Genomic DNA, 27,550 nt, shown 5'->3' on the forward strand with positions numbered 1-27,550 from the left:
AAACGTGAAAAGACAGAAGAGGGGTGGAAAGAGTGGTAAGGAAGAAGGAAAGGAGGGATACAAAGTAGGGAGGATACACTTAAAAAAGGATTTAACTAAAATAAGGGAGACTGACATGGAAATAGAGGGACAGAAGAAATAACGAAGAGGAAAAGGGGAACGAGTTAAAATATGTGGGGGAAAGGAGACCTTGAATAAATTAGACAAGGAGAAAAGAAATGGATTAAATAGGAGAGAAATTAGATTTGAAGGAAAACATAAAAGGAACAAAAAGATAAGTAAAATCTAGCAAAGCAAATGTTTTACCCTTATCCCCTTCCTGCTGGGCCTTTTTCTCCCCTAATAAAGGCACATGGGCAATGAGAGCCCCAGAAACAATCCAGGTTCTGCTTTTACACTTTTAACAACTTTTTCCTGTCCAGAAGAATCAATTTAACATCAGTTGACTGTACAGGTGCTGGTCATAAAATTAGAATATCATGAAAAAGTAGATTGATTTCAGTAATTCCATTTAAAAAGTGAAACTTGTATATTATATTCATACATTACATACAAACTCATATATTTCAGATGTTTATTTTGTTTAATTTTGATGATTACAAATGACAACAAATGAAAATCTCAAATTCATCATATCAGAAAATTAGAATATTGTGAAAAGGTTCAAAATTGATGGCCCCTGGTGCCACACTCTAATCAGCTAATTAACTCAAACCACCTGCAAAAGCCTTTAAATGGTCTTTCAGTCTAGTTCTATAGGCTACACAATCATGGGGAAGACTGCTGACTTGACAGTTGTCCAAAAGACGACCATCGACACCTTGCACAAGGAGGGCAAGACACAAAAGGTCATCGCTAAAGAGGCTGGCTGTTCACAGAGCTCAGTGTCCAAGCACATTAATAGAGAGGCGAAGGGAAGGAAAAGATGTGGTCGAAAAAAGTGTACAAGCAAGAGAGATAACCGCACCCTGGAGAGGATTGTGAAACAAAACCCATTCAAAAATGTGGGGGAGATTCACAAAGAGTGGACTGCAGCTGGAGTGAGTGCTTCAAGAACCACCACACACAGACGTATGAAAGACATGGGTTTCTGCTGTCGCATTCCTTGTGTCAAGCCACTCTTGAACCACAGACAGCGTCAGAAGCGTCTTGCCTGGGCTAAAGAGAAACAGGACTGGACTGCTGGTGAGTGGTCCAAAGTCATGTTCTCTGATGAAAGTAAATTTTGCATTTCCTTTGGAAATCATGGTCCCAGAGTCTGGAGGAAAAGAAGAGAGGCACTTCATCCACGTTGCTTGAAGTCCAGTGTAAAGTTTCCACAGTCAGTGATGGTTTGGGGTGCCATGTCATCTGCTGGTGTTGGTCCATTGTGTTTTCTGAGGTCCAGGGTCAACGCAGCCACATACCAGGAAGTTTTAGAGCACTTCATGCTTCCTGCAGCTGACCAACTTTTTGGAGATGCAGATTTCATTTTCCAACAGGACTTGGCACCTGCACACAGTGCCAAAGCTACCAGTACCTGGTTGAAGGACCATGGTATCCCTGTTCTTAATTGGCCAGCAAACTCTCCTGACCTTAACCCCATAGAAAATCTATGGGGTATTGTGAAGAAGAAGATGCAATACACCAGACCCAACAATTCAGAAGAGCTAAAAGCCACTATTAGAGCAACCTGGGCTATCATAACACCTGAGCAGTGCCACAGACTGATCGACTCCATGCCACGCCGCATTGCTGCAGTAATACAGGCCAAAGGAGGCCCAACTAAATACTGAGTGCTGTACATGCTCATACTTTTCATGTTCATACTTTTCAGTTGGCCAACATTTCTATAAATCCTTTGTTTTTATTGGTCTTCAGTAATATTCTAATTTTCTGATATGATGAATTTGAGATTTTCATTTGTTGTCATTTGTAATCATCAAAATTAAACAAAATAAACATCTGAAATATATGAGTTTGTATGTAATGTATGAATATAATATACAAGTTTCACTTTTTAAATGGAATTACTGAAATCAATCTACTTTTTCATGATATTCTAATTTTATGACCAGCACCTGTATTATAAAAAAGAAACTGGGATCTTTTGCATCCTTTTGCATCAAAACTCCTGAAATCTGTTATTCATACCTCTTGGCTTTAGTCACTGGAGTAAAGATCAGAAACAAAAGGTCCGTTAAGCCAGAATCTGGGTATGGTTCTTATTTGTATGACTAAACATCCAATAACCCAAACTGCCAATATTAATAAAAGTAAAACAGTACCACCTGTGTGGATTTCCCATTTCTGCATCCCAGTTTGTTTTAGTGTCATTCCTGCAAAAGTGATATTTATTTTTTAGCACCAACTTCATTGCATCTAAAGCATCAAAAAACATTGAGGCAGTTCCAGTAATCTTCACACAAACTCAGGTCCTGTCAAAATAGATTTTATTGAACACAAATGAAAAGACAAACAGGGCATCCGTTGGAAGAGCTGCTACATTTCGGTCATCCAAAAGCATAGTTTCCTGTCACCGCCGACCACACAGAGCGGCAGCGTCCGATGCCAGCTGAGGCCCGACCCGACTGAGGACGATCCGATCGTTACAGGCTGCAGAGAGGGGAGCGTCAGCTGCAAGGAACTCAGAAAAGCAGCTGGCTTGTGCTGTGAGGTGAAAACGTACCTGTGGGTGACCGAGGTGATGGATGAAAACTTGACTGCTGACTTTTCCGGGACATCCGGTGGTGGCGAAGAGGTTTTCATTGGCGAGAGACCACCTGGAGAGCACAACGATACCTGTAAAAAGTCAGCTCTTTTTCAGGTAATTAAAATAAAGGTAAATAAGATGGCGTACCTGAATAGCCTAGCTTTGTCTTTATGAGCAGGTCGTTTCTCTTGTGGATAACTGCATAAACGAAGACAGAAATGAGATACATTAGATGTCCTGCAGATGCGCTAATGAAGCTGCACCAGTGCGCCCTTTTCACCCCACCTGGAGCGCGTGATGTCCCAGATCAGCCAATCGGTGCCAACTGCGGCCCCGACTTTGATAGTGTTGGTGAGACACCAGTCAGCAGACATGAGCGGCCCGCTGGGTCCGCAGTCCAGCGACAGGATGGCCTGCTGGGTGATCAGGTCGTAAAAACGGATCGTCCCCTTCTTCTCTGCCACCATTAACTGATCAGCAAACGTGTCAGAAGAGTAGAAAGAAGGGTACAAGTTAGCATAATGAAACACAAGACCTCTGTAGAAGTTCCTTATTATAGAAAAACAAAACATCATATCAGCAATTCATATAACATATTCCATTCCATCATATATATATGAAAAACAAGAGCTTTTATACAAGTCTGGAGTATACCAAACTAAAGGAGCCTTTAAGGCCATGTTCAATAATTGTAGCAGCAGAAAATTATAACAAAATAAAACAAGTGTTCGGTAAAAGTTTAAAAACAATCCACTGGACTTGGTTTCCAAGGTTTGAAGACGTTTTGCTTCCCCTCCAGGAAGCTTTCTCAATTCAAATGAATTGATTTTTTTCACCATTTGAATTGAGAAAGCTTCCTGGAGGTGAAGCGAAACGTCTTCAAACCTTGGAAACCAAGTCCAGTGGATTGTTTTTAAACTTTTACGGAATGACTACGACCTGGATGACTGAGAATCTTCATCAGCAAAAAAAGGGTTAGTTCCTTTTTAGGGTTAAACAATCCAAAGTCGTCAGTATTAAAAAAATAAACGCCTTGGATACATTTTTTTTTTTATTTTGGAAAAAAGGCAGGATTTAAAAAAAAACAGGTTTTCTGTGCTGAGAATAAAGGTCTATGTTCACACAGCAGCCTGAAGTGAAAAATACGATTTTTTTTGCAAAAATGCCACCTTAATCTGATCTTTTTATGACAGTCTGAACAACACAGATTGGATTTTTCCCAATGCGGCCAAAGACACTTGGCTTTGTGTGATCCTGAATCTGATCTTTTCAAATGCGACCTGTCGCATTCATCTGACCTGAACGTCATTTATACTCAACAAAGGTCCCTTAAAGGGGTCATAGAATGATTCTATAGGGTATTTGGTCCTTAAGGTCCTGAATAGGGTTTGTAACATTGGTTGGGCTGAAAATGGCATATCTGCTGTTCTATGAGCCGTAATGCAAGCCTGGTTAAAAGCCCTAGAATGAAACGGCAGGTTTTCTCCCTTTTATGGTATGATCATGAATATTTAGATGAGCTGTGCGCTCATTGGTTGGTTTAAAAAGAGTGAAGCTGCTGAGAAAGGAACGCATCATAGCAACAAGCACTCACTCACTGAAACATCAAATTGTTGATACAGTAGGGTGACCAGATGTCCTCTTTTTCTCGGACATGTCCTACTTTTCATACCTAAAAACAATGGGGGTAATTTGAAAATCGTCCGGGATTTTGGTCGACTGCAGTGCAGCACGTACCAGGCGGACGGGGGCCGGGAGCCAGCAGGGGACGGAGCAACTGAACCCAACCCGGTGGTGGTAGCCTGAACACTGACGGAGCCCCGTGCTTCCCCCTGCCTCATGATTCTTTTCTGAGAGCATGAGCCGGTCCAGTCAGCGGCCCAGCAATCCACGCTTCATACAACCGCTGTCAATTCAGGGCTTCCTTTGAATTCCCCTGTTTTAAAGTTTAAAATTGTGAGATTTGACGGGTTTGAATTAGGGGTGGAACGGTTCACAAAATCCACGGTTCGGTTCAGTTCAAGGTTTCGTGGTCACCGTTTTCGGTTCGGTATATGTTGATTGTTAGCCTGACATGTTGGTCATGTTGCTGTTAGCATAAACAACACGTGTTGCACAATGCTTTCACACTGTTGCACTTTTATCCACAACTTTCTTTCCGCCGTCATCGTAGGTCACTCTAAATGCAAAGTGGTCTTTTTTTTTTTTTTTATTATATATATAAAAAAAAATATATAAAAAAAAAAAAAAAAAAAATATGCAAAGTGGTCCCATACAGCAGACCTATAAAGTGCTGCTGGCGCGTCTTCCAACTCCTGTTCTTTCCCACTCGCCATACCCACACAATTCTCCACAACAACTGATTTTTTTTTCTGCTACACCCGGCTACGCTGCTTCGCTTCTTCTTCTTCTTGTTTACTACTGGTGGTTGGCTTTGGTCGCAGTACCGCCACCTTCTGCTCTGGAGTGTACACTATTCGCCTTTGAGAAAAAGGAGCTGCGCATGAACCGAACGCAACACATGCGAACCGAACCGAGACAGTCGAACCGAACGGTTCGGACAGATTTCATAAACCGTTCCATCCCTAGTTTGAACTTCTCTGTACGTCCATTTCAGCCACTGAACTGTTATTCATCCATGATAATGGAAACTCGGTTTGGCGTTCTATCACCCTTTTATGAACGCTAGATGAACTCCAGCACTACCATCCATTTTTACTTCTGTAAACACGTTTGCTGTTTTGCTCACTTGTGACGTCATTGCGTCCTCTACTGCGCATGCGGGACACTTAAGTTGTATGAATGCAGTTCACACAGTAGATCACATACAAATCGCATATATTTAGAAAAGTAAACGAGCACATAAAAAAGATCTGATTTCACATAAAAAATTGGAATCGGGGATTAATGCCTGCAGTGAACTTAGGCAAAAGGATAATATACATTTTTTTTCATACTTTTTCCAAATTCATATTCAGAAAATAAGTAAAGCAAATTTAAAAAACAAAACTTTAGAAGGAACCTTTCAGCAGTCAAACCAGAGTTGAAAGAAGTTATCCTTGGTTTTGCTCTCCATCATAGGACCCGGTCTGCTTGTTTGGTTTTGGGAACAAATCAGTTTTCTTATTATCAAAACAAATAATTTAAAATCCCTGTAGCTCTATAAACCGATACAGGGGACCATCACTTTAGAGCCCGGTTAATGTTTTAGTAGACAGACGAAGGTTTGTTTAGCTTATATGAGACTAAACAGGTATGTTCGGTCATAAAATGATCTCAATATGTCCGGCCAAGTTTTTGCTTCCTCTCCTTCACAGGTTCTGAATAACATCCGAAACAACTGCCTCCCACCTTAAACACTTCCTGTGGGTGCCAGCACACGCTGACTCCCGGCGAGCGAAGCCTTAGAACGGCCGTTTCATTTCCGTCCAGGTCCCACAGCCTGCCGACACAAACAACACACAGGAAATTAACACAATTAAAATACTTTACCTAAAATATCTGTTGTTTGACCTACAAATGAATGGAGGAAAACATGTCTGTGTGAGAGTTGATCAAATACACGACCTTAATCTCTAATTAGTGATGTCGGAGACTAATTCTTGTGGACATGTGAACCGCTTCTGGTCTGAAATCTGCAAAAAACGAATCTGTGCTTCCTCCTAATTAACATCTAAATATAGCCTGAAAATAGGAACTGGGCTTATGTGCTTATGTAATGAAAGAATTCGCCTTCCAACGCTCTTCATTGACAAACATCCTCAACTCTTGCTGATATAATCTCAAATAATCCTTTATTCACAAACAACTCGCCCAATTATCCCCCTTGCAGAGTAAACTTCACTTTTCAGAGCTTTAGGATTTCACAATGCAGCTTTAATGGATCACATTCAAGGTTACGTTGCCCCTAATCCATCAAACCTCTTTTGTTTTTATTATGCGTGATGATGATGTACACAGTATTCCCGTTTTTCCAGAGAAAAGGAGCTCTTTTTTCCCCCCTCTTGAACGTGAGGAAAGGCAGACTCCCTTGACAGATGGAAACGTCAGCCTCACGTTACACCGAGCTACGACAGCCGGAGCCGCGCTACGCTTCATCCGTGCGGCAGCCGCTGTTTGGGTGTGGGCGGCTCGCCTACGTCAGACAGAAGACGCTGAGCAGGATCAAGTGTCGGCTGAAACTAAAACAGAAAGCACAGCTTGACCTCTGTTCATTAGGGCAGCTGTCGTTCCTCGAAATCTGGATTTATGCTCAGCTGCGTCCAAGGAGTTGCAGGACTAGAAGAAAAAAAGCGGGAAGTCGTTGAGGAAATAAAAACACGAGCTGTTGAGCAGCAGAGCAAACCATCTAAATGTAAAGAGGACAGTAAACGTATCTAAACTCCTTCAACTTCTCCCTGCTTTACCAAGTTATAAAATTTTTGATAAGAGAAGTGGAAGAAAAACCCCTTTTAATACAACACCCCTGTTCACAAAAAGCCAAGGCGTTATTTTCTCAGTCCAACAGGCAAACACACATCAACCTGGACATAGCATCGCTATGGCAAAACATGGTGGTGGCAGCATCATGCATAACAGTTGGAAGCTGGGTAGAGCTCAAAATCTTGGGAAAAGACCAACAGTAAATCATTCACCTTCTAGCAGGACGACAAGGCTAAACATAGACCCACTCTCAAACAGAGGAGTTTGGATCAAAGACGGCCAAATTAAAGTCCAGATATTAATCAAATCTGCAGAAGAGTTTCTGTGAGTTGTTATAGTTACAACTAGGGGTGTAAATAATAATCGTTTTGTATCGATGCATCAATCCCACAGCCGACGATCCGATGCATTGATACGTCCGCAAGAGAATCGATTCATGTTTTGTTTTTTCCTCTGGTCTATTTTTATCCATTTGCTCCTGGGCGTAATTCTCCTCCCGTGCTGCGGTGGCGCTAAACCTATATTGCCCTCCTACCTTGCTTCCTGGTTATACTCTTACAGCAGTGTGTTGCAGTGAGCTTGACACAGACATTTTTTAATTATGCTCAACATTGAAGCGTGGTCTGTGCTACACGCTGTGGGTCTAGATACGGCCGAGGCGGTGAGGAAGTGGGGACGAGTTTAGTTCGACGACGGAGGGACATGAGGGCCAAAAAGAGCGGAGATCCAGGTGGAAAAAGGGTCCCAGCGTTCTCCCGCACCTCGCTCTTCTAGCGGGTCAAACTTCACAAGTTGTTTTCCGCAATTTCGGTCCTAAAAACAAAACAAGCCGTCCTCCTGTCTGCGGCACTGTCTGCCGTCAGCTACAATTTGGGAGAAGTGCAGCGGAGCGTCTGTGGAGGGGGCGGGGACGTCTGGAGCCGAGGTATTGCATTGCACTCATTGCACTGATTATGTGCAGTATTTTTGCAGTACTTTTTTATGCTACTTTTCTACTTCTGTTATTTGCTGTTGTTTCAAAAAAAAAAAAAAAAGCATAACGATATTACAGCTGTCATTGATTTATTTCAAACTTGAAAGAAAAAAAAAAAAAAATTTAACTGATTAATCGAATTGAATCATATCGTGGTGTATTCTTGAGTACCGAAAAAAAATCGAATCGTTGGGTCAGGAAATCGATACTGAATCGAATCACCATGATGGATCTGATTTACACCCCTAGTTACAACCCAAGAGTCCTTAGGTAAGATGCAATTGCAAGAAACACCTTTTATTTCTTAAAACAGCAAAATTTGAAAAGCAGCAAAACATTCTTTCCACTTTAATTCAAGACTTTGTGTTGGTCTATATAAACAGATCCAAAGAAAACAAGTTATAGTTTGTGGTAAGCATGAAAAGAGTGAGCAAGTGTAAGAGGCACTCATGCAGAATGAGAGAGCGGACCTTCCCTGTTGTTTCCTTTCGAAACTCTTCGCTGCCTGTCCGTTGCGAAGAAGAAACTCACTAGACCACATGAGGAAAACAGTAACTACACCCTGTTCCTGCAGACCACTTGCCAAAGAGAAACCAGTTGCACGCAATACCACCAGCAGCCAAACTGTGGTCAACCCCTCTGCTCTGCAAATGGAGAGCAGCGGCCACAAAACACAAAAACACGATTGCAGGAAGAGGTGAAAGACGTAAGGCAACAGCACTCTGCTTCCATCTACCACAGAGTTGAAAAGGACAGCCGAGATCCTCTATTGTCTAATTGAAGTGTGAGGAAAATCAGCCGGAGCCTGAGAGTTTATTCTCTGCTTCCAATAAATACAGAGTGGCTGTTGGTCCTCAGAAGGAAGGAAACAATTAAAAATGGCTATCGGGATGGATGTAAACAGGACGTTTCTGAACAAAATTTGTCCAGAACCAGGAAACACTAGATTAAATAGTAAATAAAACTGAAAAAAACAACACAGAAAACAGATCTGAAACAAAACAGTCCAAAGCAGTTATTTGAATCCAAAGAAAAAGAAAAAAGTTCAAAATGATAGATTAACTAATGATAGATAATAAATATAGAATCCAGGTGGTGGTCCTATGGATGGGGAGTGAGATGCAGAGTTTCTTTCATGATGGAAAAACGGGCAGAAATATGATGTATAGATAAAATATAGATGGACTTTCACTCTCATCTTGGTCATTTATGCTATTTTAATCTTTAGACTGGTTTCATGTTAACCAACTTTCAGACGATCGTGGACAGAGGAAGGAGTAAAAGAGGCACAGTTGGGAAATAATCCCGGAGTTTTGAGCCTATGTCACACCTTAAAGATTTAGTCAGCGTATCCCTTACAAACAGTCTGGTTGTTGGATAAGTTATGGGTCAGTTTTGTAAAAGTTATGAGCAACCTAAAGCACGCTGGCAGACGTTGACATACGACGAGTACGTTGAGAAATTTTGCTCAAAAATGTATTTCCTGACCAGCATATGCCATACGTGGGCCATAAGTTACAGCCAAGTTATCTGATGGTTGACATACGTTAAATCTAGGGCTACGTTCACACTGCAGGCCTTGGTGCTCAATTCCGATTTTTTTGCGAAATGCGATTTTTTTTTTATGTTGCTGTTCATATTTCCAAGTATATGCGACTGGTATGTGATCTCCTGTGTGAACTGCAGTCAAAGAACGCAAGTGTCCCGCATGCGCAGTAGAGGACGCAATGACGTCACAGGCCAGCGTGCTCTTTTTTTTCCAGAAGTAAACTTTGATGGTAGAGCCGGTGCGCATCTAGCGGTCTTTTCCAACCATAAAAACTCAATCTTTTCAATATGGTTAAACATAAATACTGCTCTCCACATCATCATCCGCCATGGTGGTTGTTTTTCTTGCCGCATAATAGCCGCAAAACGCATAATAGTGACATTTGTCGGGTATTAATGACGTTCAGGTCGGATTCATCCGACCTGGCCGTTCAGACACAGGTCGCATTTGAAAAGATGAGATTGGTATCGGATTCATTGCCACATAGCCAAGTGGCCTGGGTCGCATTGGAAAAAATCGGATCTGTGTTGTTCAGACAGCCATGAAAAGATCAGATCCAGGTCGTATATGGGCCAAAAAAAAATAATCGGATTTGGGTCAATTCAGGCGGCAGTATGAACATAGCCTAAATTACTCATAAGACGTGCCGTCTAGCTTATGAGTAACGAGTGCATAACTTTTTTTTTTTTTTTTTGAGTTTTTACAGCACTAGTGGGTCGTTTCTTCTGACAGTAGGCTGACAGTAAAGGGGGTTGGAGAGAGGGGGAGATGCATGTGGCAAAGTAGCACAGGTCGGATTCAAACACGGCTCGGCCGCGTCAAGGACTAAATCCTCCTTACATGGGAGGTGTGCACTAACCACTGAGCCACCTGCATGCCTAACTTATGCATAACTTAACAACAACTCATCTCCGATGTATATCAACGTATGTGACGTGTTCCAGACGACCAATGGACGTGTTTCTAACTTCCAGCTACTGTATATTGGAATATAGGCAGCTTTTGATATAAAAGGGGGTTCAGAAGAGGAAACCGTCAGTTCTCCTCCAGACTTCATCCCCATCAAAGGGTGAGCCAGAAGGTGAGTGTGATGGATCCTCCCTGCATTCATGCCCACCACCAACAATCTCCATTGCAGACATGACGCTTAATCTGCTGAGATTGCAAACCTTCTTTCTTTTTACTGATCTTTTTTTTTTAAATCTATTTATTTGTTTTAAGTTAGGCTGTTGTTAGACATAAGCTCTGGACTCATTATGAATACTCTATGTATATGCCCACAACTTCAGTAAATCGACTTTAGAGCTTCAGTAAATCACAAACCTCCAGCCTGAGAAAGAATGAGATAATATTACAGTTGTGATGTTTTTTTTCTTTAGCACACATGTAGATGGAGATAAGACTCTGGGATCTGGATAAAAACAAAAGAAAATCTCATTGCCGCAGGTGTGTTATCTGAGTTCAGCAGTGAACTCCATCAACTCCAAATCCTCCCAGTACCCTGCAGTGTGCCCTTCTGACCTCTAGGTGGCACATCTCCACAATACCTCCACCCTGCACTGTGTCCACAGCGCCCTGCTGTGCAGGTCAGACTACATCCACCCTCAGGAAGTGGAGTGTGGTTCCCCACCTAGATACTGCAGCGTCGGGTTGCACACTGACTACACCAGAGTTCCCAGCGCTGCAGGAGATGGCGATGACAAAACTAAGCAAACTTATAGTGGAAAATCTCCCGCCAAAGCCAACAGACTGACGGAGAGGTCATGAACTGACACATGCCGACATAAACCTCCCTTCCCTTTCTGCACGACCACTTCCCTCCTCTATGATTGGGGTTCGTTTTGTGTGGCTGACTGGAAGGTCGCTCCTCTGTTGTTAACCTGATCTATCGAAATGTTTCCGCCCCGGTCTTCCTCCCGCGTCCCGTATTTTCTCAACATGACAGAGTTTAAATCTTTCAGCAGATGGAGGGCTCTGCTGTTTTCTCTGGACATCCAGCTGAAGGAGGGGAAGCGGTTCAGGAGTTGGAAGAGGAGGAGGGATTTCAATTTAGTGCGATCTCAGACCAGGGCAATCACCACCAATCTGCTCAGATTATTTCAGAAAAATCCATTTGGAATTTTTCTTGCATTATTTTTCAAACTCTTATTTATATCTATTTAAAATAATCAAACTTTTTTAAGAGAAAGGAATTTGAGCAACTGCCACCAAACTAAGTTTTTGAAAAAAGAAATTCACAATTCATAAACGAATGCTCCTCTTCTATAAAAGTAAAAAATTAATTAATAGTTTAGTGTCCAAATTCAAAGGTTCTGCTTTTTTTTTAGCCTATTTGAAAGTTATAATAAAACAGTTCAGAGAGGATTTATGGCGGATGTCTTTAGAGTGGCCAGAAAGCAGGAAGTAATGAGGAACTAACCCTGCCTAAAACTGATCCAAGCGTTTATTTTTAGTCGAATTGATTACTGCAACGGTGTTTTCACAGGTCTGCCTAAAAAGTGGATCAGACAGCTGCAGCTGATCCAGAACGCTGCTGCTCGTGTCCTCACTAAGACTAAGAAAGTAGAGCACATCACCCCAGCTCTAAAGTCCTTCCACTGGCTCCCTGTATCTCAGAGAATAGACTTTAAAATACTTCTGTTAGTCTATAAATCTCTGAATGGCTTAGCACCTAAATACATCACAGACTTGCTATCAGTGTATCAACCCTCCAGACCACTCAGGTCTTCTGGCTCCAGCCTGCTCTGCAGACCTAGAACCAGAACTAAACATGGAGAAGCAGCATTTAGTTCCTATGCTCCACTTATCTGGAACAAACTTCCAGAAAACTGTAAAAGTGTGGAAAGCCTGAGTTCCTTTAAATAAAGACTAAAAACACATTTTTTTAGGATTGCCTTCGACTGTTCTAGTTAAACAGTTCAACTGAAACATCATTAGTTCAACTTTTTTATTTTCTTTAGTCCAACTGTTTTTAATATTCTCTTTTGTTTCTGCATTTTTTATTTATTTATAATTATTTTTCCCTACTTGCTTTGATTCTGTTTTATTTTCCTGTATTTTAATCATGTAAAGCACTTGTGTTTGTACTGAATTGTGCTATACAAATAAATTTGCCTTGCCTTGCCTTGCCTTAAGAGTTGACCAATGAGGACAGACTGGACAACCTAACTCCACTCAAATATCTGGTATGAGCTGGAAAAGACTTCGAAATCTTCTCTACAAGACTTTGGCGAAAATCGATGCAGTTCTGAATGGAAATAAAGGACAATGAAGAAAAAAATTTAACCTAAAGCGTACCTTGTTTTTTTGATTGTTTATTATTAAAAAGGGAGAAAATAAGAGGAAACTCTTTGGAAGGGAAATACGAAGCAATGATCTAATACCCCATTTACACTACCCTTGAAAAACCAATCCATGCCGAGACCGGTCCGAGCTCGGATCAGTTAACCAGGCCGAGCTCGGTTCTGACGACCGTTTCCACATCACGCTATCTCGGTTCCTCGACTCCTCGCCTCCTAGTGACGATCTGCGGTATTACTGCCAGTATTGAAGGAGGAAATCAAGCAGTCGGTGGCGGTAATGCACCAAAAGTTGTTTGCCAACCGCCATAAAACACAAGGAGAAGAAGACGAAGAAGGAGGGAATCAAGCAAATCAAAATGTTGCGTGGAGAAGATTTTGATTGTTGTTTATAGTTGTTCTTCTTCTTCTGATTTGTGTTGGTTGGCAAGCAACTTCCAGAGGGGCATTACCGCCACCTACTGGAATGGAGTGTGAATCGGGATGTGCAGCCAGACGGAGATGACGCGTTCTGCTCATGCGCTCTTGTTATCAGAGAACCGAGCCAGGGAAAAACCGAGCCAAGCCCACCTCTGGAACTGGTCTGCAGTACTTAGCGCGGTCCAGTTGTGTCTAGCTCGGTTCAGTTCAGTTTGCTTTCCATTTACACACTATAAGTTATCTCAGTTACTGAGCTCGGACCGGTCTCTGCACGGTTTTTCAAGGGTAGTGTAAATGGGGTGTAAGACTTCATAAATAGAGGCGAAGCAGTTCTAAAAGGATAGCAGACACTAAGCTAATCAAGTTTAGGACCGATTCAGAGGTGGAAACCATCATATTGACAGGTAAACTAGTAAAATGAGGCTAAAGAGAAATGAATTATAGAGCGTCAGCCCAGCTTTGCTTCTTACAGTAAAATGGTTTCCTGTTCAGGGGCTGTCCCTTCACTGACCCTCTCTACTGACAGTTTCTCCCCTCTCTGCGCCTTAATTGAAGAGGAAAATTTAGGAACCTTGTTACAAACTCCCCCCCACTTAGCGGGGAAAATCTTTCTGCGCTTAATTGGATTTCCATATTTAACAAATTAGCCAGAAATGCTACAAAGCAGCTCTGTGCGTATGCAGTCACAGAGGAGCGTGTTGTGTTTAGCATCAGGTTTCACAGTGGAAACACAGTCAGGACTTTCTGCACCATTAACAAAGAACAGGACTGAAAATCAGAAGCCGGGAAGACGCGGGGAAACGGAAACAAAACAACTCGGACCTGCAAGTGTGGTCATCGCTGACGGAAACGATCTGTTTCCCCTCGGTGGGCTCGAACACCAAATCGTTAATGTAGCTTGTGTGGCCCTCCATCACCTGGGTGAAAGCGAGAGAAGACAATCAGTGAAACTCTGTTTAATAAAACCTCCAAGTCTGATGACAAGAGCAGTTCCACATGCTGGGATACCTTAACTTCATGCCGATCCTGCAGATCAGAAGTCAGCAGGCGTAGTTTTCTGTCAGCAGCCGCTGTGCAAAACCTGCAGAAAGAGAGAAAGAGAAGATTTAACAACAAACAAAGAGGGATCATAAAAACACACTCGGCGACAGACGACCTCTCTGAACCGGAGTCTGTGTGTGGCAGGAACTTGGAATGAGATCAATGGGGAACTCTGCCAGGGATATTCTAATTGGTTGCAAAGATAAACAGGGAGGAAAAACAAGACGGCTCACGCCATCTACGTGTGACTCTGCTGGAAACCCGGGGCTGAGACGCGGAGAGGACTTTCCCCTCTAATCAGTCCTCGTACACACCGGCACCTGCAATTACTCACACAATTACACTAACTCACTTATGACAGGAAAAACACACACACATCACCAGTATAAACAGACAGCTCTTAACACATTTCAGGCACAGAGAGATTTGGCATGATGTCATTACAAACACCCTTCAGGCAGTTTGCCTCTGCAGAAAGTTAAGTTTTCCTGGTACTGGGGCTCGTACTTTACAGACAAACCAGGCTTTTTATCGTTGATTTTACTTTGAAAACATTGTTCCACTTTTTAAAACCATCTATAATGCATATTCTCATTCTAAAGTTTAGTAGATGACAAATCAATACTTCTCCCAAGCTAGTCTTTCTCCTTCCTGCTGAGAAATTAAACTTTCCTTACTTTAGAGAGGCTAGGTAATTAATTGTATTTGCAATATAATCACTATTTCGATTACTTTCGATACTCAAGAATACACCACGATACGATTCGATTAATTGGTTCATTTTTTTTTCTTTTAACCTTATAGGCTGGACAATGTTTCAAATTTGAAATAAATCAATGAAAGCTTTAATATCGTTATGTTGCACTCCACCTATTCCTATTAAAATATAATTCACTGAAAAATAATAATACCCCTGCGTTATAGATTCTGAAAGGCCTTGCATCAGAAAATACTGCAGAAAATCAGTGCAATGAGTGCAATGCAATACCTCGGCTCCAGACGTCCCCGCCCCCTCCACAGACGCTCTGCTGCACCTCCCAAATTGTAGATGACCGTTTTGTTTTTATGACCGAAATTGCAGAAAACAACTTGTGAAATTTGACCCGCTAGAAGAGCGAGGTGCGCGAGAACCCTGCGACCCTTTTTCCACCTGGATCTCTGCTCTTTTTGGCCCTCATGTCCCTCCGTCGTCGTACTAAACTCGCCCCCACTTCCTCACCGCCTCGGCCGTATCTAGACCCACAGCGTGTAGCACAGACCACACTTCAATATTGAGCATAAATCAAAAATGTCTGCGTCAAGCTGACTGCAACACACTGCTGTAAGAGTATAACTAGGAAGCGAGGTAGGAGGGCAAAATGGGTTTAGCGCCACCGCAGCACGGGAGGGAGAGAATTACGCCCAGGAGCAAATGGATAAAAATAGACCGGAGGAAAAAAAAACATGAATCGATTATCTTGCGGACGTGTCGATGCTTCGGATCGTCGGCTGTTGGATCGATGCATCGATACAAAACGATTATTATTTACACCCCTAATCTGGTCACAAACCAGTTTTGCTGCTATGCTTCTGCAACGTCGGTCTGGAATTTCTAGGGACGCACAGCAGTTTCCCGCCGAAGCGCAAGCGGGAGCCTATGGGAGAACTCACGAGAACTTCTTAGGCGGCGCCGGCGGGAGTGTTTATTTTCCAAAACATGTCTCAGGCGTCGTACAAGTGGTTGTACTTCAGAACCTCCTCGATCAACCTTTCGTCGTGGTTATCCATTGTTATTACTCCTCGCTTTTTAAAAATGGCGAGCCACGATGGTTGCAAAACCTCCGCGTGGGGGCGTGGTCAAGCCCAGAGATTGATTTGACGGTTGCAGAGGCAATTCGTCAGAAGTATAAATTGGCCTTAAATTGGCATTAAGACACTTTAAATGGGTTTGCAGCCACACAGAGTTACAGATCAATGCATGATAGTAGAAGTAAGAGGTTTGAAATGCAAATGTTGGAGCCCAGATGTCTTAAAATGAACATGACTTAATATGAATGAATTACAAACAGCGCAACAATGGAGGACAGGAAAAACTGCTCAGTCTGACACAGTTTTAGTCTGTGAGGCAGACACCCTGTCTACTTTTAAGGCTAGGCTTAAAACTTTCCTTTTTGATAAAGCTTATAGTTAGAGCGGCTCAGGTTATCCTGAGCTATCTCTATAGTTATGCTGCTATAGGCTTAGACTGCTGGAGAACATAGGGACCCCCATTTGATCATTCTGCTTCATTATGTCTCTATTCTCTCCCTGCTTTTTCTCATAGTAGCTTCATCTGGTCAGTTCCTGTTTGGCTGTGACTCCATCCTGGAGAGAAATATCAGCTGTGCTGCTTCCATCAACACCTTTGTTTATAGATGTTGGAAATCGGCCTGTTTTTCAGTGTAGTCCTGTTTCTCTGACTGTGACTGGCTGAATGTTCTCTCTTCATCCTCTGACATGGGAGCTGGCTCAAAGCTCGTCTGCCTGGCTGTGTTTCCTGGACGGGGCCGCCTTTTACAGCTGCTTTTTGTATCTCTACTTCTGTCTCCTTGAACCCCAGTCGGCCTCGGCAGATGGCCGCTCACACTGAGCCCGGTTCTGCTAGAGGTTTCTTCCTGTTAAAGGAGAGTTTTCCTCTCCACTGTCGCTAAAAGCATGCTTAGTGTGAGGGATTTCATTCGAGTCAATGAGTCGATGCAATCAACTGGTTTTCCTTAAATAAATAGGAAACTTTGAATCAATTTGACTGGATGATCTGGTAAACTGTAAAGTGCCTTGAGATGACATGTGTTGTGAATTGGCATCATCATTTAGTATCCTCTGCTAAGAGCTCTAATAGAAAAGTGTGTTGTTCGGTGCATTAGCCGCTGTATTTACCAGATGACAGCCAAGCTTGAAAAATGAGCATCTGTGGTGGAAGTCTGTGGTTTTAATATTCTTCAGGCTTGTTTTCAATACAGGCTGCTGTGAAGCGCCCCCCCCCCCCCCCCCCCCCCCTCTCATCAAGCCCGTGAGAACGTTGTACTTTTCCTGGAAGGCACAGCTACGTGCCGACTGAAGGGAGAGCTTGAACCTGAGCGGGTTCTCATCAGCACAATAACATGTGCGCACGTCACAACGCTGGCTCAGGGGTCCTGTGTAGTAAACCACAGAAGGCCAGGAATTAGCGCTGCCTTTCCTTTCCAATTACACTGAGCCTGAACGCCTCCACGGGGAAATGCAGATCCTTCACATCCACAGCTCCAATCAGGTGGAAACTCTGCTTTCTAATAATCCCTAGTTGGGCTTCTTCCCACCTGAAACAACTTGGCAACATTCCTGGACGTATGGCAGCGAGGAGGAGCGATAAATACTATCGGACAGCATGGCCGTCAAGCTCTCCCAGAAAAAACACAAACAAAAGCCATCCTGTTATTGCCAAACCCACAGATGTCAGCTTTCTAGAAAAGGAGGATGGCTCAGCATCCTATAATCCTCCAAAAAAAACCTGATGACATCTTACATAACGCCAATGCTACGAACAAAAACAGCATCTTGGTAGTAAACTGAAGCATCTAAAGGTGGCAGAGACGAGTTTCTGAAGATCTTCACCGTACGTCGCACAGATGTCCGAAGGAAACGGGGAGACTCTGATCTAAGGTGGTTTGAGAAAGACTGGGTGCAGATGCAGATGTTACACAGCAGCGGAGCAGCACACCTGGAGCTGCAGCTGCCAGTGAAGAGCAGGGGGCTAAAGCTGACCAAAAATAAAAATAAATGGATTATATGGCGTTTTTCTGCTTTACCTCTAACTCAAGAGGCATATCTGCCACTAAAAATGAATAAACCATAAAATTAACAGAAGATTTGATAGATGAAAGGAAGGATGATCATACTAATGGGCAGATGAAAAGGCGGAAAACAATAAAGAGAGTAAACAAATCAAAGTCTAATAAAGCCGGGTGTACACTGCGATTTTCGGGGTAAAAAATAATCTTTCATGCCGTTTTTCAGCCTGATCGTGCATTGTGTAGTGCAGCAATCCCCAACCATTGGGCCGCGGACCAGTTCCGGTCCGTCGGTCATTTGGTACAGGGCCGCACAGAAAAAAATATATATTTATAATTTATCGACGATCAGAGTCTGAGTGTTTTATTTTGAAAAATATAAGACATTGCGGTATTCTCTCCCAATTACATCAGTCGGTTCATCTGTGCCTCTTGACACAGGTTAATTCAGGCCAAGACGCATCCTATCTATTAGGGATGCACGATATTGGGATTTTGGCCGATATCCGATATGCCGATATTTTAAAACTCATGTAGCCGATAACCGATATCGATACTGATGTTAAAGCTGGACAAAAATAAGTAGTCATTGAAAATAGCAGTTTTGTTATCCATTTCTGACACTTTGAAAAATAATATACTCAAATATATTTTCATATGCTGATATCAAATAGATTTTTAAAAACGCGGTATCGATCTATTTTACTTTCAAAATCTCGTGAAATTTCATCGTTCTGTTACAAACTCTCGTGATATTTTGCAAATTCTTGTGAGATTTTGTTAGTAAAATAGATCGATACCGCGTCAATATATCAACATATAAAAATATGGCAAAATTTCGTGAATTTTCGGGGGATTTCGTAGCATAACAATGACATGACAATATTTATATTATTATTATATTTCATTAGTAAAAGAGATAGATATGGTGTTTTTAAATGGCAATATATCAGCATATGAAGATATTGTGATATTTTAATGTATCAATATTTTTTCCCTCGTCTTTAGAAGTTTTTAAGTCTGTAAAAAGAAGTTTTTGAGGAAGAAGTAGTAGTATTTTTTTATTTTTTAGACTTTAGAAACTCAGAAGCTGATCAAATATCGGGTTAAATATCGGTGGGGTGGCCGATGTCCGATATTCAGTTTTAAGGCCGATACCGATAAGGGGCTGATTATATCGTGCATCCCTACTATCTATAACATCCTATCTTTGTGAAGCAGGATTTTCTGCGGTTACAGCGACCAAAACAGAGCTAGACTGGGAAGACTGGACATCAAGAGCACCATTCGTGTGTCATTGTCTCCAATTACGCCTAGATGGGACCGGTTTGTTTCGAAGAAATAAGCTCAGGGCTCCCACTAATTCAGCATAATTGTGAGTTTTATTTTTATGCTGTTTGTATTTGATTTTATGCCAGTCGTATCATTTTATTTGATCGTATTTAACCCCCATACTTTAAAGGCGGGTCCGAGAAAATATTGTCTGACATATAACCGGTCCGTGGCGCAAAAAAGGTTGGGGGCCGCTGGTGTAGTGTACAGGGGGTTACGAGGGACGATCAACCGTCGTTTGCAAATCTCTCAAACAAGGATTCTTCTTTTTCTTCTTCCTCTCAGATGTAAACACAAAAGCATGGCGAGGGGTGCAATGAGTGAAATGGAGTTCTTTCTGTAAAATTGACAGACCGTAGTAGCCACGTTTGCTCAGACATGTCTTTGTCTAAATACGTTGTCTCCTTTTGTTTTTAGGGCTTTCAGCATAAAATTGCACAAATTGCCAAGGCAGCGCGTTTCACTCTACTGAGCTTCATATTCCTCTTCAGGGTTCCTACAGCATAAGGAAAGTTAAATTCAAGACTTTTTAAGACTTTTTAATGCCACTTAAAATGAAAATTTAAGACCAAATTCACAAGAAACAAGAAAAACCCTCTTGCAACAACTTAACCCAAAAGGTTTATTTTAACATAAACCACCGCACTAATGTTTCAAATTTTGAAAAACTTCCCATACAGGAAGAAAGCTAAAAACACACAAATGACAGATATATTTTAACAATTATTTAACTGAATTCACAAACTTTGTTTTAGCAGGGAACCAAACAAATTAGTTTTAAAGCCACAACATAACCAGTGCTAAGTCTTTTTTGCAGTTATTTTTCTTTGTATCGTTTTCTTAGTATGTTTGATTTGGTGATAAGTGGAGGCGTTGCAGAGACAAGGGTGGAACAAAACGGAGAAATACCGGCTGTTTCTTGGTAACTCCATTTTGACGCTTTGTGTTTCGTGCTTCGCATGTGACTCCACTGCCTTAATTCCCATCGTTCTGAGCTTGAATCGCTTCTTGCACTAAATCCACTGAGCCTCATGTATGTTCCCTGGTTTTAGCCATGGAGAAAACTCTTGGCTGGAGACAATTTTGGTTACATTTACACTTGCTCATATTTTCCAGACAAAAAGTTAATGGCGCATCTCCCAAATGTCCCGGCCACAACAACGCTTTATTGGTTCCGCTATCGGGACGGAACCAATAATGGCGAGCCGTTATTTTTTTAAATAAATAAAAAAATTGTCAATTTTAATGTTTTATTTAGATTACAAAAATAAATCGTAATAAAAATGATCCTATTTATGATGTTTTAAAAATTAAGACCTACGAAAGACTGATTTAAGACATTTTAATATCAATTAAGGCCATAGTTTTATTTTGAAGAATTCAATGCCTATTAAGACTTTTTAAGGACCCGCGGGAACCCTGCTCTTCTACTCATTCCGGATAGACAAGTCCAAGTAGCGGCATCTCACTGTGGAGCCGAGTCCGACGTGTTTTTTAGTCGTACAGTGTGAGCAGGTAGATCGCATCAGAGCGTTGGGCCGAACATAAATCGTGAGCTGTGAACTCACACTGTTTTTTTTTTACTACAGTGTGAGCTGTAGCTGCGTGCAATGATTGAAAATAATCGCACTGTACGCCCGGCTTTAAAGGCCTGGATTAAAATAGGGCTGAGACAATCAGATGAATCGGGATTAATCAATTACTGAAATAATCGTCTACTAATTTAGTAATCGATTAATTGTAACTGAAGTACAGAGACTGTAAAACTCAAAATTGTAAAAAACAATATATGAACATTTTGCATTCAAGATTTCAAGATTGTTCTCATGTCAATACAGCCTGGGTGCCATTCCGAACTTAGTCCAGCCCACAACGTTTGAGGTCGGGAAGTTCGGTCTGGCATTGCTCAGTAGTAGCGCGAGTATGCTCGCACAATATCTGGTCGGACCAATCAAATTGTCAGGGCGGGCTTTATATGATGATGGACAGATGATCAACAGTAACCTAATCAACCACGTCACCAAAGCGCGCTTGGGTGACAACAACAATGGCTGCCGCTGGAGAGTTGAGGTGTGTAGATTCTGCTATTAGGTCTGTTCTAGAAGATATCGACAGCAAATTAATTTTAAAAGAGGAACAGAGAAACGCGATCAAGGCATTTGTTAAAAAGAAAGATGTTTTTGGCGTCTTTCCAACAGGATTCGGTAAAAGTTAAATTTATCAGCTGGCTCCCTTGGTCGCTTAACATACGTCACACACTCCGTTGCTCTTATTGGTTGTAGGTCTATCCAATTGAGTGCAGAGGCATTTTTTTTTCCTGGTTAATTCGAAACACGCCCCATAATCACAGCTCTATGGAGCAGTATCAGACTCATATTCTGACTAGAATTGAGTAGGACTACGTCAGGCTAATGTCAATATGCTCTATCCAGAACTCCTCAAGTGTAAAAGTTTTAGTTTACCTGGTTTAATTTCATCAAAAGTCTTCTTTAAGGAACGTTTAGCATTCTGATTATTAAGTGAATAATCGAAAAATGATCATCAGATTAACCGATTTGCAAAATAATAATAGTTCCAGCCCTAGATTAAGGTGGCTGGATTTTGTTGTAAAATAAAAGCCATTTGATCTATGCATACATTGCTTTTATCAACTCTTTGAGCTTTTTCACCCATTTCATTTGATGTTTTAAAGATCCTTTTAAGAGAGTTTGCAGGTTGAGTTACCGTAGTTTAAAAAAAGCTCTTTCTGAAAGTGGTGAAAAGCAACATAAAGCCTGTTCCAGCTGGTGGAGCCTCCACTAGTTTCCTACTGTATTTCATCAGATTTACGGGGAGTTGGAGAGATCCAGCACTTCTACACCTGAGATTTAGTTCATGTTTTTCTTCCTGTACACGTTTCCTTTTCCTAAACTGTCCAACTAAAGGATCCTGTTGAGATAGAATGAATTTAATTAACTGAGATGGATCAAATCTACTCTGAAGCTAAAAACCATTTTATACCTTTAAGTTTATACCTTTAAAAGTGACGTTTTCTTCACTCTTAGTTTGATAAAGGAATCAAACAATATTAATAGATTTAACAGAATGATTAAATGCAGCTACTGTAAGGAGTTTAATAATATAAATAACCTTGTTTAGGTCACGGATATCCTGAAAAAGCTAATTTCTAAATATTTTTATTTTAGGTTTGACTGTAGCAAATGTTTTAACCAAATTTAAGGCAACTAACTGCTGCATTTTTTTTTTTTTTAAGTCATGGACTTAAATTATGTCACCTTTGCTTTCAGAGTTTTGCAATATTCTTACATTATTTCATCTTGAAACACTGATTTCTTTCTAACTAATCGATCTGAGGTGGTGACAAACAAAAGGTAATGAATAAACTGCTTAGGTAGGAATATAACTTTTTTATTTAGGCTTCTTTATCCTTTTGATATTTTTGTTTCAGTCTAATCACAAGGACCCTGCTATAGCAGTTGAAATCCATGACTACTGCCAACTTAACTATAAGTTTATAGGAATTAAATAAGCAGCTCTATTGTCATTGTAAGGAAAAGTACAACGTTATGGGCAATTGGCAGCATCTTTAGTAGCAAATTGTATTATTAAAAACAAACATAAAAAACATGGAGGTACGCAAAACTTCTCACCTGTTGAAACAAACAATTTAAAGGTATTAGTACCGGCAACTTACACAATAAAGTTAAACATTAAAGCTCCCTTGGTTTTCTAAACTGACTTCAATTATTCTCCTTCTATTTAACAATACGTTTATCACAACTGGAAAAAGCTTTTCATCCAATAAAATAAAGTTGTTTTTCCTTTTTAGTGTGAAAAAGGATAAGAGTTGTGAGACTGATTACTTTAAAACAAAGATAATTATTATCTTATTGAAAGTAGTTCTATCATATCAAACCATAACTGAATTAAAAGGAAAATGATTCATCTTTTCTTGTCAGATTTTAAGCTCTACTTCAAACTGTGCAGCGCCACACTTTAAGCCTATAAACATACATAATTTCAGAACTCCCTTTAACATCAAAATATGCTTTAACAGCCAACAGTAATCAAACACTTTGAAGCATCTGAGCAGCCAAAGTGATTGTGCGGTTAATGTAAGAGAAAAAGTCAACTTAAACCCTATAGTGTGGTTAACAACCAGCTTATCACATCTTTATTGATATTATAGACCGGTACCAATCAACATATACATTATATTAAATGGTAATACCTGATTGTGGGTATTCTGTCCAGCCGGGATTCAGGGCTCCAAGCCAAAGCATCAACGCGCAAATCATGATGAAAAACTCTGAGAACCTTAAACTGGACTCCCTCCACTTCCACGTCCTCTTCCTGTAAAAGCAGATTTGTGCTTGAAGACGCAGACAAACACTGTACTGGGTAAATATGACAGTGTGGAGCTGCAGCTCTTACTTGGAAGAGGCAAGTGCCCACCACCACATACTGGTTTCCACCGTAGGCCAGAAGAGAGGCAGGGGAACCGGAGCTGAACGGGCTGAATTCGACCACGTGGACATAGTCCTCACATGCCACTGTGTAGCTAGGACTGCGGGTGGAGTCCTCCTGCATGCTGGGAGCTCTGGTGTAGTCTACGAAATAGACAAAACTGCATTTATTAGCAGAACATTTAGCCCAGACACTTATACCAGCAGAAAATAATCCATGGCACAATTTTCATGTGTTCATTGTATTCATTTGATATTGAATTTAATTTGCTTTTAAAAGGTTTTATTTTAAAGGACTATACTTTAGAAACTAGACTCTAATTTCCAGGAAGTAAAAAGAGAAACATTTGCAGTGACAAAGTGGAGCATTTGGGGACAAGCTGGTGATAAATAAAATGCATGAACTTCTGAATCCTAGAGCTTTTGTTGCTTCAAAGCATAAGACCAATTAGGTGTTTTCTTTGTATCGGGGGGGATACTATTCTTTTGTAAACTTAAATTTTGTACCATGTAAGCAGTTAATGTCAGTTTGATTTTTATTTGTTATATTCAGTTTTCACAGTTGACTTGGAGCTTAAAAATTGACTGAACGGGTGTCGATAAACCCGTTTAAGGAAGCCACTTGAGTCTGCCTAAGCTTCGAGAGTTACACTACAGAAGGGATAACGAGCAAATTACCTCCAATCTTTTTAAGAGTTGAACATAGATTCGACCAAGAATAAAAGCAGCCACCTGACTAGAGAAGACATGAGAGTTTTACTAAAGAACATTAGCAAACATGAAGACCGCATCAGGAACACAGGACACAGGACACAGGTCAGGGTTAGTTTATAATAATGAGACCAAGCTTTTTAAGTCTTACAAAGAATTATTTAAAACATCATTTAAGGCAGGCATCCCCAAAGTCGGTCCTCCCCAAACTCGAGGGCCGCTGTCCTGCAGGTTTAAGAGGTTTCCCTGCTCCAGCACAGCTGATTTACATTGATAGTAAATTAACAGGCTTTTGCTGAACTGCAATCATCAGAATCAGCTGTACTAAAGCAGAGAGAGCTCTAATGCTACGTTCAGACCGGACGCTGCAAAAGCAGCAAAATCGCGTCTGCTGCTTCATTTTTGCTGCTTGTACCAGTGAGTTCTGAAGCGCGGCTGAAGCAGCTTTGCTGCTCTGGCTGCGCGGTGCAAAAGTGTGTCTGACGCGCGTTGGGCGGAGCTACTCTATCCTTTCTCTGCCTTGCAGCTATATTTGCTGTGATCAGTGGGAATAAAGTAGTTTTAATATGTTTTTAAGTGAGAAAATACACCTGAAAACGTAATCAGTGCAGTCAGTTCATCCAGATTACAATCCTGCCTCCCAATATTATTTCTGTCGGAGCCGCTCAGACCCCCACATACCGGCGGTGCGCCGACAGAAGGAATCCATTCATCAGCAGCCTCTGGGGGGTCGCCTCCTCGCGGTTTACCGCGGCGGCTGGTAGGTGTTTTTCATCTAAATAATCCGATCTGCAGGCACCAGAATAATAAAAGCGAACATATTCTGCCGGCAGATGTATATATTTTAAGTTAATTTAGGCGTCAATAAACTGTGTCAGCGCTGTGTCTCTCTCCCAGCCAGCTCCCAGGTCAGCTTCTCTGATTGGTTGACGCGGCGCGACGAGCAGCAAAAATTCAATTTTTCCATCTCGAGCAGCAACGCGTTTGCGGCGCGTCACGCGCGTCAGATGCTTAAACGCGCCCGACGCGCTGCTTCAGCTGCTCAGACGCGCTGCGCCTGCTGCTCAAAACGCGCCGTGGGACCTTTTGCTGCGCCTTGACGCGCGTCAACCATTGACTTTGCATGTAAACTCGCTGCTTCTGTCGTGCCAGCTGCCCCCGGTGTGAACGCAGCTTAAAACCTGCAGGACAGCGGCTCTCGAGGACCGACTTTGGGGATGCCTGATTTAACGACTGAAAACCTTCAAAGATCAAGCCGTCTATATCAGATGATGCCTGGCCAATGAACGTGGAGAAACTAGAAGCCTAAAGTCCTTTTGCACCTCTGAAGGAGCTGTGCCGAGTTATAGCTCAGGTGGTAAAACATTATAGCTCAGGGTCATTTCTCCTCCTCCCGTGGTTGGGGGTCAGATTTCCTGGGTTGGCCCCTCCTAGGGGCCTTTGCTCTTGGGGTCCCTTTGGGTGTCTAGGGCTTTGGGTCACCCGGTGCATGCTTCGGTGCTCTGGAGGGGCATCTCTTTGACTCTTCACAACCACTATTGAGCATTATTCCTTTGAATAAACTTTCCATGCACAAGTGCACTCTCACAAACAACTACAGGTTCTTGGTTCCAGGTACTTAGGGATTCACTTCCATACAGAAAGCCCATATTCTTATCTTCAGCTATCGCAGTAAACATGTCAATTTAAATAATACTACTTATTTTTCAGCAATAGCATCAAGGGGCTACTTTATCGTATCTCTTATATTATATCCGTTGGTTGTGCTGTTCTTTTTACATCTCTTTGCAGGTGATGAAGCAGACTGAAAATGTTTTATTGTCATCTCCTCTTTCTTTCATATTTTCTCCTTTTTTTCCTGTTCTTTCCTGTTCTACTTACATTGCAGTGTCCATAAAATCTGTAATACTCCCTGCATGAATTATAATAAAGCTATTTATATGCATAAATCAAGCGGAACACTATGGCGATAGCCGTACTGCTCTACTTGTGAAAGCAAAATAGTTAGGTTCTTTTTGGCATCAAGACAATTATTAATATTGCCACATTGCCAGACAGGACACTGTATAAAAAAAATATAATAAAACAAAAAAAACAAAACAAAAAAACTCAGTTTTCTCTCTCTCTCTCTCTCTCTCTCTCTCTCTCTCTCTCTCTCTCTCTCTCTCTCTCTCTCTCTCTCTCTCTCTCTCTCTCTCTCTCTCTCTCTCTCTCTCTCTCTCTCTCTCTCTCTCTCTCTCTCTCTCTCTCTCTCTCTCTCTCTCTCTCTCTCTCTCTCTCTATATATATATATATATATATATATATATATATATATATATATATATATATATATATATATATATATATATATATATATATAAAACGTTTATAAAATTAATTTACCTGAATATAAGTAAGCGGATATCATGTATTTCACAATTAAAATTGTACCTTGTTTGTTTTAGAACCAAATAAACAGTTCATGCTGTATTTTTAATAAGAACTCTCCTTTTGCACCACGCATGTTGCTGAAGCTAACTGTACATGTCACATGGGCACGAGATAAAATGAGTGCCTTATTTTCATATTTCAAATGGACAAAATATAAAATAGTAATTCACAGAAGAGCAAGTTTTATCATAAAAGCAGCAATGGTGTGAATACTTTACCAAGTTGCTTTTAAAACAAAGTCGTTGAACTAAACCCAGCGCGCCTCTGGACTGTTTTCAACCATATTTCCGCATACGTCACCGAACGTACCATTGATAGTAGTTCGGGGGTTTTGGTCTTTGATAAAACTTAAAATAGAGATACTTTAAAAGAGTATTAGAAAAAAACAGAATTTTCTTACTTTTATTTTATCTTTAGCTTGGAAACC

At 41.3% G+C, this 27,550-nt stretch overlaps 1 protein-coding gene across 1 annotated transcript; it reads right to left on the reverse strand.

Annotated features, from left to right (window-relative positions):
- Positions 1–2,415: 2,415 nt before the first annotated feature.
- nup37 (nucleoporin 37) lies at positions 2,416–27,468 on the reverse strand. Its single transcript, XM_038281279.1, has 10 exons — positions 27,342–27,468; positions 23,948–24,123; positions 23,745–23,866; positions 14,364–14,436; positions 14,178–14,272; positions 6,044–6,134; positions 2,978–3,162; positions 2,840–2,890; positions 2,669–2,762; positions 2,416–2,595 (listed from the first exon to the last, which is right to left on the reverse strand). The coding sequence occupies exons 2-10, from the start codon at positions 24,101–24,103 to the stop codon at positions 2,482–2,484; spliced, it is 981 nt and encodes a 326-aa protein (XP_038137207.1). The 5' UTR covers positions 24,104–24,123; positions 27,342–27,468; the 3' UTR covers positions 2,416–2,481.
- Positions 27,469–27,550: the final 82 nt, after the last annotated feature.

This window comes from Cyprinodon tularosa, unplaced genomic scaffold (assembly GCF_016077235.1).
Source record: "Cyprinodon tularosa strain WSP-4 unplaced genomic scaffold, ASM1607723v1 ctg17, whole genome shotgun sequence".
NCBI lineage: Eukaryota > Metazoa > Chordata > Actinopteri > Cyprinodontiformes > Cyprinodontidae > Cyprinodon > Cyprinodon tularosa.

Bases quoted from the DNA above. Each gene is read 5' to 3' on its own strand.
- nup37 (XM_038281279.1), bottom strand. From the start codon at position 24,103: ATGCAGGAGGACTCCACCCGCAGTCCTAGCTACACAGTGGCATGTGAG. The intron at 6,135-14,177 runs GTCCGAGTTGTT...TTGTGTCGGCAG, and splicing joins AGCGATGACCACACTTGCAG to GCTGTGGGACCTGGACGGAA. The intron at 2,763-2,839 runs GTACGCCATCTT...TGTGCTCTCCAG, and splicing joins GACAAAGCTAGGCTATTCAG to GTGGTCTCTCGCCAATGAAA.